This window comes from Peromyscus maniculatus, chromosome 4 (genome assembly GCF_049852395.1).
Source record: "Peromyscus maniculatus bairdii isolate BWxNUB_F1_BW_parent chromosome 4, HU_Pman_BW_mat_3.1, whole genome shotgun sequence".
Classification (NCBI taxonomy): Eukaryota; Metazoa; Chordata; class Mammalia; order Rodentia; family Cricetidae; genus Peromyscus; species Peromyscus maniculatus.
The window spans coordinates 108,541,891-108,551,334 of record NC_134855.1 but is presented as its reverse complement, the minus strand read 5'-3'; the positions used below and the strand labels follow the sequence as shown (position 1 = coordinate 108,551,334).

Here is a 9,444-nt window from a genome sequence, read left to right as displayed (position 1 = left end):
GCCTTCATGCGCTCACCAGCTTATCTGTGCTTGGGAACACCAGGAGACGGCAGACAGACTCCTTGGCCTCGGCTGGGGCTGCAGCACAGCAGGACACTTGTCTAGCATCTATGCAAGGTTGTGTACATGAAGCCTTGGGTACAATGTCAGCTGCAGGAGAAAAGTCACTGTCCCCATGGGGTTCATATGTCATTGAAGGAGGCAAAATGTGAAATGAGAAGCATATTATATTGGGTTATTGCTTTAGTCTGGAGCTGAGTGTATTCCAAGGATCCATGTGCTATATACTGTAGGTCCTCAGGAAGGTGTATTGGGAGATGGCGAGACCTTTAAAATAGAGACCCAGTGGAAGGTCAATAGGTCATTGAGGGCATGCCCATGAAGGAGGTAGTGAGACCTTGGTCCCTCCTAGGTCCCTTTTTTTGGTTTCCCAGCCATGAAATGAAGGAGTTCATTCCTCTGTGCGCTCCTACCATGATGTCCCTGGACCTGGAAGCAGCAGGCCAACAGATCCTGGACTAGAGCCTCTGAAACTGTGAGCTGAAATAAACTCTTTCTTCCAGGCATGATGGCAAATACCTGTAATCTCAGCATGCTGGGATTGTAGAAGAGGATCAGGAGTTCCAGACTAGTCTCAGCTAAAAGAGAGTTCAAAGCCAGGCAGGAGTTTATGAGATACTATCTCAAAACCTACCAAATTAAACCTTTTGTTTTTACAAGTTAAAAATCGTCAGGGATTTTGCTATAGCAATTAGAAGTCACCGTGGGAAACACAAGCAAGCATAACATACTCCAAAGGCAACGTGTGCTAGCAGGGGCTGGCGGCACCAGCATGTTGGGTGCCTAGACAAGGTCTATGTCTGGATCCCCTGCGTGAACGTGTACTGTTTGACATGGGCCTCAGACGTATGAGAATCTGGCAACCCCCACCCCCTGAGGGGGAGGCAGCAGGGACCGAGGTGAATAGGGGGATATGGAAAAGCCTTCCTCTGGTTTGAGTGCAAATGCTGACCGTGTGTGTTAGTGCTTACAAAGGACTCACCAGTGTGTGCTTTAGCCAATAGAAATCGCAGCCTCCTCCTGGACATTTACAACCTGGGATTGCTGCCTACAGAGAAGGTACAGCCAGCCCCTCCCCCTGTGCTGTGCTGGTCCTGGGTTGCTGCATACAGTCCTCTGACCCCAACCTTTCCCTGTGTCTGTCTGTCCTACATTCTCTCACCACCCTACTTGGGTTTCCAGAGCCAAGTCGTGCAGGTGGTGGTAAATGCTACGGAAAAAGAGGTGGCTTCTGTTGACATTCCCCTTAGGGGGACCCATGAGTGCTCAGAGGAGAGAAAAGAAGCCGTGTGTGTGAGGAAGACTCTGTTCTGCAGCTGTGAACAGCCTCTTAAAACAATATCTATTTCTCATGTCAGTTATGGGGGCAAATGCTGGGCAGGGCTTCTCTACTCATGGTCTTGAGCAGCAGCCAAGCTGTCAGCAGGTATGAATTCCTTACCAAAGCTTGGTGATCTCGGGCACAATTCATCACCCTGTGGCTACAAATCACATGACAGCTCATCTCTAAAATATTGTGCCACGAGATGGTGGTATATGCCTTTAATCCTAGCACTCAGCAGGCAGATCTCTGTGAGTTCAAGACCAACCTGGTCTACAGAGCTAGTTCTAGAACAGCCAGGTCTATGTAGTGAAACCCTCTTGAAGAAACAAACAATTTTTTTAAAAAGAATTTTGTGTGTAAGCCAGGTGGAGGTGGTGCATGCTTTTAATCCCAGCACTCAGGAGGCAGAAACAGGAATCAAAACTACACAGAGAAACCCTGTCTTGAAAAACCAAACCAAACCAACCAACCAACCAACCAACCAACCAACCAACCAAACAAACAAACAAAAAAACCCTACAAAACAAACAAACAAACAAAAAAACCCTGACACCTGTTCCTAGCATTTGGAAGGCTAAGACAGGAGGATTGACATGAATTGTAGGTCTGTCTGGGATACATAGTTAATTATACTTCAGCTTGAAGTACAACATGAGATTCCATTTCAAAATAATTATCAGAATAATTTAGAAAAAATGCCTCCAAGAGAGATGGGAGAGTGTGTGCATGACTGGGCTACTGTGTGCTTCTACCAAGGGATCCACATGAATGAGTTGGAACTAGAGAAAACACCATGAGAAGCTGCACAGTAGGACGGCTAGCCTGGTGACTCAGTTCCCTCCTCCTCCCCTGTGGGTGCTGGGTACTAGTCCAGGTTATCAGGCTGGCTGGCAAGCTCCCGTACCCGCTGGGCCATCTTGCTAGCCCAACCTATCTGGGTTTGAAACCCAGTCACTTCCACTCCTACTCCAGTATCTTCACTAACATTTCTTTTCTTTCTTGAAACAAGGTCTCAAAAAGAAAAGAAATAGGACCTCCCTCTGTAGCTCAAGCTGGCCTGGAATTCATCATCCTCCAGCCTTTCTCCCAAGGGCTAGTATTAGTGACATGCTATATGTCTTCATACATGCCTCAGTTTTGTCAAAAGGAGTAAACAGGAATAATACCTACAAGATTATTGTGGGGGCTGGAGAGGACCTAAGTTCGGTTTCCAGCAACCACATGGTGGCTCACAATCATCAGTAATGAGATCTGGTGCCCTCTTCTGGCCTGCAGGCAAACATGCAGGCAGAACACTGTATATGTAATAAATAAATTTATTTAAAAAAAGATTATTACGATAAAGGAGAACATTATGTAAAACTAGGCTTAGTGCCCAGGATATAGTAAATTCTCAAAACGTGTTAGATACCTTTTTGCTTTTTTGGTCTTCATTCAAGGGCTCAAACCCAGGGCCTCATACATGCCAGGAATTTGCTCTACCACTGAGCTATGCCATCAATCCCTGTTAATTATTGTGGCCTTGGATTCATGCCATGGAGCCGCCAGATGGCATCAGATTGGAAATGAATTTCTTTAAGACTTGCCTGTAGCTCCCTTTATCACTGTCAAGGACAGTCTCATCATCGTAGTGACAGGGCCTTTAGATAGGAAAGGAAAAAGTTTACAACTTTGATTTCATTATTTGAGAAACAAACGTAAGGAGGACCATCAGGTATGTGGGTTGTAAAGACTATGGGATGTTTTCTATGTGTGGGATAAAACCCAGGGCCTTGGGACATGGTAAGCCAGCTCTCTACCTTCAAACTACACCTGGAGCCCAATAAGGCTATTGAAACACATTTTAGATTTTTATAATTTATTTGTATTTTATGTATATTGGTGTTTTGCCTGCATGTATGTCTGTGTGAGGGTGTCAGATCCCCTGGAACAGGAAAGACAGTTGTGAGCTGCCATGTGGATGCTGGGAATTGAACCTGGGTCCTTTGGAAGAGCAGCCAGTGCTCTTAACTGCTGAGCCATCTCTCCAGGTCCCCCAAAGGCTATTGAAATAAAATTTGAGATAGCAATATGTTTTAACAATTAAAGATTTATACTATCTGAAGTTCTGGAACAATATAAGCTGCAAATTTTGTATATAACCAACTTGTTTTCCTGAAAACACCTGTTCTTGCATGTAATTTTGTCTAAGAGCAAATACAACTTGCTTCTGACTTTTTAACAACAGAGATTGTCCAGAAAGGTTTTGTGGAAATGTTCAGTCCCCCAGGAGACCTGCCCTCTGCTGTACCAGCTCGTGGTCACAGGCAAATCAGCAGATGTGCAGAACTGAGGGTGGTGTGCTGTGAGGAACACTGCAGGGTTGAGAGATGGCTGGGCAGCTAAGAGCACTGCTGCTCCTCCAGAGGACCCGGGTTCAATTCCCAGCCTTGGGCACTGCAAGGGCCTGATGCAGGCTGTCCTCAAGTTCTCCGTGTAGCTGAGTATGACATTAAATTCCAAATTCTCCTGCCTTCAGCTCCCGAGTCCTAGGTTTACAGTGTGTACTATTTCCCCCCTCCCCCTGCACCCCATTTTTTGAGACAGGGTTTTATGTAGCCCAGGCAGGCCTCACACTGACTAAATAAGTGAGGTCAGCTTTAAACTCACCTTTAAAGTGCTGGCAGGGGTGTCCACCATGCCCAGCTATTTTTATTATTTTTGTGTCTATGTGGGAAAGTGCACGTGCCCATGGAGGCTAGACCACTGTAACCCCTGGAGCTGGAGACCCAGGGGATTGTGAGCTGACTGGCATGGGTGCTGGGGGTTCTTCAGACTGGAAGAACAGTACCGGCTCTCAACCACAGAGCCATCTTCCCAGTTCCCCGACAGGTTCTAGACTTCAAGGTTAGCCAGGGAGAGACCTTGTCTCAGGGGGGAGAAAGAGAGAAAGAAAAAGAAAGGAAGGAAGGAAGGAAGGAAGGAAGGAAGGAAGGAAGGAAGGAAGGGGGAGAGAGAGAGAGAGAGAAAGAGAGAGAGAAAGAAAGAAAGAAAGAAAGAAAGAAAGAAAGAAAGAAAGAAAGAAAGAAAGAAAGAAAGAAAAATAATTAAGTAAGTTAAGTCCAACAGACTTCAGCCTGAAGCTGGGCCAGGCAGTGTTCTGGTTCTGTTCCTTGACAAGGATAAACATTCAAGTTTCCACTCACTGTTATGGACTTTCCTGTGTCAAATGTATTTGTTAAGGCATCCAAAGAGGAGATGGCCAGCATCATCAGTAGACTGGCCAGATTTGGGGTGGAAATATTGCTTTTGACTTCCTATTTGGCAAGAAAAAAGAATTCCAAATTTGATTCTTCTTGCCAGACTCACCCTTGAGCATTCAACTAGGCTTACTGAATCTGTTTTCATTGTTCTTGCAGTCTCAGGGGAACGTTCAAGACTTCTGGGCCTGTTCGATACCCGTGCTTCAGGAGAAACTAGGCAATGGCTTTCGGTTTAGCAAGGTCATCCATAAGACCTGGATGAAACAGACTGACAAAACACCCAACTCCGTTTGAGCTGGCAAGTGCAGCTTTCCTTGGCCTTCGAATCACCTACAGCCGTTTGCCTCCACCCAGTCGCAGGACCAGCAGTAGGCACCTTCACATCCTGTCTACCCGGTGAGCACTCGGGCAGTTTTTTGAAGTCTCATGAGGAACCAGGTTGATCTCAAACTCGCTATGCAGCTGAGGATGACCTTGAAATTCTGCTAGTCCTCTTGCCTTTCCCTCCAGAGAGCAGGTGTGAACCACACACCTGGTTTATGCAGTGCTGGGGACTGAACCCAGGGCCTGTGAACACTCGGCAAGCAAGTACTCCACCACTGGAACAACATCCACAGGCCGCCTCCTTCGGCTTTGCATGACCTAACCTAACCCCAAAGGCCAGGACCACAGCATTCATCCCCAGCACTTACTCATCATGCTGCTTTAGCCCCAGATGGAAGGGGCAAGGACCCAGAGTGTCTTGGTGGAATGTCAATGCTTCAGTGCTCGACTGTGACTGGGGAGACAGACCTGGGCAGGGGTGGGTGGGGCTATCTACTGAGTAGAGTTCCTGGGGTTCAGGTCAACTCCTCACTGAGACCACAAAGTCAGGCATGGACTAAGTTGCTCCTGACATGATCCATCAGCTTACCTCAGCTATTTGAATGCAGGACCTCACTGTGTCCTGACCAGTCAGGGAGAGACTATTTACGAGCCTGAAGCGGGTGGGGTGTCATGGCCCTCAGTGCAGGATGCACCTCTACTTACACCGTAATACCTGCTTCTTCACTGGAATAAGAGGCTGCCATAGTCCCTGGGTTTCCGGGGAGCCCCAAACCCTCAGAACTGTGGAGAGTAACTAGGATTCTTTTTCTTTGACAGTAACTGGCGTTCAGGTTCACGGGGTGACAGTAGACAGGCAGCAGCAGGAGTTGAGGAGCCAGCTCCGTCACTAACGTGATGTAATGCAGTCAGGAAGGTCCGGGTTTGGTCCCTGGTACCACATGAAAGCCGAGCGTCACGGCGTGTGCATCTGATCCCAGGGCCAGGGAAGCGCACACAGATGGACTCCCTGGGGCTAGCTGGGCCAGGCAGTCTAACCAGTGAGGCCCAGGTTCCAGGGAAAGACCCTGCCTCAAAAAAACAGAACAAAAACAAAATAAGAAACAAACTTAAAAAAACAAACCAAGGTGAGAGAGTCCTGAGGAATGACACCTCAGGTCACCACTGACACACACACACACACACACACACACACACACACACACACACACACACGGCAGCATCTGGCTGGAAGAAGTGTGTGTTGCTTGAGGGCCTGGAACTGAATGGGCATCTGTACCGTCAGTGTGTTTACTGTTCCTGGAACTGAACGGGCATCTGTACCGTCAGTGTGTTGACTGCTCCTGGCGCTCTAAGAGCTTTCCTAAGTCAAGGCACTTTTGGGCAACCAGGTCTTCCCAGACAGTAGAACCTGATGGGTAGTCCAGTGACACTGTATCAGGACAGGGGCCTGTCACAGAAGCTACTCCTGAAGGGCTACCAGGAGAAATAGGGTATCCTTTCGGCTTTCTGGCTCTTGGACACATCAGTCTAGTCAGCAGAACCCAGACTGAGCAAAGCAGGTAACTAACTTGTGGCTCAGTCAGGTGAAACTTGCTTCCGGCGAGTAAGCTAAAGACCCACCCCCAAATTTGGGACAGATAAACTTGTTCTACAAAATGTGGTGGTATTGTGTTCCCCAAAATATTGTGCAACCTAATAAACTTATCTGGGGTCAGAGACAGAACAGCCACTAGATACAAAGGCTAGAAAATGGTGGCACTCACACCTTTAATCCTAGCACTCCAGAGGCAGAAATCCCTCTGGATCTCTGGGAGTTCACATTGGAAATAGCCAGGCATGGTGACACGCCTTTAATCCCAAGAAGGGAGCCTTTAATCCCAGGGAATGATGGCAAAAACAGAAAGATATATAAGGCGTGAAGATCAGAAACTAGAAGCTTTTAGCTGGTTAAGGTTTCAGGCTTTGGAGCAGCAGTTCAGCTGAGATTCATTTGGATGAGGACTCAGAAGCTTCCAGTCTGAGGAAACAGGATCAGCTGAGGAACTGGCGAGGTGAGGTGGCTGTGGCCTGTTCTGTCTCTCTGATCTTCCAGCGTTCATCCCAATAACTGGCCTCAGGTTTGGTTTTATTAATAAGACTCTGAGATTCCTGCTACATACAAAAAGTCATATAACAAACGCCTTTGATTTTACAAGCTGTTCAGGCTCTGCTGTAACTACTTCTGTCATCACGGCACTATAACAACAAACAGTCAGTGAATGGGCGAGACCGGGTTCCAATAAAACTTTATTTATAAAAGCAACAAACATTTGGCTCACAGTACTCCATGAGACTCAGAGGATAGCTTGGCTGCTAGAGGGGAAATAGTCCAGTCTGGTCCTGTGTGACAGGAACTCCCCGAGTCTAATGCTGTCCTGAGTCTGTATGTGGTGTCAGAAGGTCCTGGTCAGGTGGTGAGTGCAGAACCTAGAATGAATGGGGCCTGCTCTGGAAAAGGCTGAGCCAGCCTCCTAGGATGCACCAATTTCTGCCCCAATACACACGGTCCCTGGGCAAGCACTGTCCTTACTTTGGCCCCTAGGAACCTCTGTGCTCAGTTCCTGACCACCTGCCCTTCTCTGGTGATGGCCCAGTTATAGTTCTTCGGAGAGTCCAAGGCTTCTTCTATCCGTGCCTCCAGGTTCTCCCGGGTGATGAAGTTCTTTGCCTCTTCCTACGGAAGGGAAAGGTTAGCTCCATGGGAACTCCACCAGGGCTGGCACTCCGCCCAGCTTACTGTCTCTAGCCTATGAGGGCTGAGGTTCCAAGTATCCTTAAAGAAGGGCGTCTTAAAGAGTCGAGGGCCCTTTCGAGTGTCCCATCATTCTTCCAGCAGAACAGCACTAGGTGACCTCAGCCATCATATTCCTGTTTTCTGGACCATCACCCACCGGATCTCTCACCCAGAACCCAAGAACCAACTGTGACAACCTGATTGGAGGGGGTGGCCTCCCAAGCCCGCCACTCTCTCTTACACCTAAAAAACCGCTTGTCTCAGTTATGGGGTTCCCTGATACTAGCCTGTAACCTTTATTGACTATCACCCGCGAGGGCAAACACACCCTCCCCGTGCAGAGCGGGAAGACTCCTGAAGACGGCGGTCCTTGACTCCCTGCTCTCCCGGAGTCTCCAATGCCCACACTCCCCCCAACCCCGGCCCACCTGCAGTTGGAGCACTTCTTGCTCTTTCAGTTGCACCCAAGCCTGCTCCTCCCGGGCCCGCCGAGCCTGCTCCTCGGCTTGTCGTAGCTGCTGGTCCTGAGCTTCCAGCTGCAACCTAGCTATCCTGAAAGGGCCAAGATGCCGAGGGTGAGGCGGCCCGCGGCTGAGCCCAGCCCACCCAGCCCTTCGCCCCCCCTCCCCGCCCCGCACCTCAGCTCCTGCAGGCGCCGGTTCTCCTCCCGGTTCCAGGCCATGAGCTCCCGGTGCTCCGCGGCGGCCTCCTGCGCCCTGCGCTCAGCCAGGACCCCGGATCGGGCCTCGTATATCTTCTTTCGCACCTCTGACATGAACTCTTGCCTGGGTGAGGACGGGCTTCCAGTCGGCACCCACCCTCCCTCCCTCCCCAAGACTTCCCGGAGGGCGCCGAAGCCCGCCTGCCCTTCACGCACCTGAGAGCGCTCACGGTCTGCCGGTACTGCCGATAGCGCTCCGTCAACACGAAGAATTCCGCCGGGTCCACCGCGGGCGGCATTTTCACGCGCCCGACCTTGGACTTGGCAGGCGGGTCGTGGCGGGTCTTGCGGCCGCGCGCGGGCAGGAGCAGCACGATCGAGGGCCGGGCCCCGGGCCGCGCAGCCAGGCGGTCCAGAGCGCGGAACATGACAGCGGGGACCCTGCGCCGCGCCCGGCCCGGAAGAGGCCGCGGAGCACCACGGGAGTCGCGGCCCCGCCCCCGCTGGGCGGAGCTTTTGTCGTCTGGCCTATTGCCGCCTCGGAGTCTCGGGTGGCGTGGGAGGGGCGGACAACCTTGAAGGCCGCAGCTTGATGGGCGGCGCCGCCGGCGAACGCCCCGCCCACCGCCGGACGCCCCGCCCACCAGTTCACACGCTGGGACACCGTCCCCAAGCGTTGGCTCCGCCGCTCCCCGGCGGGCGGGATGCACGAAATTCCGGGCTTATAGCCACTTAAGCGAGGCTTACACTCCCTCTTCTAGTAAGCGCTCTCCAGGCGCACTTTAACCTTTAGATTTCCAAATTACAAATCATGTCCTTGCCCTGCCCTGCCCTGTGTGATCATGGGCAACTCTGCCCGAGTTCTCAGTTCTCAGTGACTTCTTCTGATTGGACGGCCTTGTCCTCTACGACCTGACCTAGGGCCTGCCCACCTTGAGTAATAATGGCTTGGCTGTCAAGAAACCTGAGGGACTCAGCTGCTACTCTTATTTCTGAAGCGTTTTAGTACTATTTCCTATAGAACGGAATAAAACAGTTCATCAGTATTGAAGGAGAG

General features: G+C 50.4%; 1 protein-coding gene across 3 annotated transcripts; it reads right to left on the bottom strand.

Annotated features, from left to right (window-relative positions):
• Positions 1 to 7,221: 7,221 nt before the first annotated feature.
• On the bottom strand, positions 7,222 to 8,859 carry Mrps26 (mitochondrial ribosomal protein S26). Of its 3 annotated transcripts, none has more exons than XM_076570645.1 (5): positions 8,604 to 8,859; positions 8,365 to 8,511; positions 8,155 to 8,278; positions 7,523 to 7,666; positions 7,222 to 7,440 (listed from the first exon to the last, which is right to left on the bottom strand). In XM_076570645.1, the coding sequence occupies exons 1-4, from the start codon at positions 8,813 to 8,815 to the stop codon at positions 7,547 to 7,549; spliced, it is 603 nt and encodes a 200-aa protein (XP_076426760.1). In that variant the 5' UTR covers positions 8,816 to 8,859; the 3' UTR covers positions 7,222 to 7,440; positions 7,523 to 7,546. The 3 variants fall into 3 exon arrangements, with proteins under 3 accessions (XP_076426760.1, XP_006984596.1, XP_076426759.1); XM_006984534.4 differs by having other exon boundaries at positions 7,222 to 7,419; positions 8,604 to 8,857; XM_076570644.1 differs by having other exon boundaries at positions 7,222 to 7,666.
• Positions 8,860 to 9,444: the final 585 nt, after the last annotated feature.

What these genes read in the sequence shown, in the direction of transcription:
- Mrps26 (XM_076570644.1), bottom strand. Translation starts at nt 8,815, where the DNA reads ATGTTCCGCGCTCTGGACCGCCTGGCTGCGCGGCCCGGGGCCCGGCCC. An exon ending in CGGCGCCTGCAGGAGCTGAG is followed by an intron (nt 8,279 to 8,364) that starts GTGCGGGGCGGG and finishes TGGCCCTTTCAG; the next exon opens with GATAGCTAGGTTGCAGCTGG. An exon ending in AAGAAGTGCTCCAACTGCAG is followed by an intron (nt 7,667 to 8,154) that starts GTGGGCCGGGGT and finishes TCCCTTCCGTAG; the next exon opens with GAAGAGGCAAAGAACTTCAT.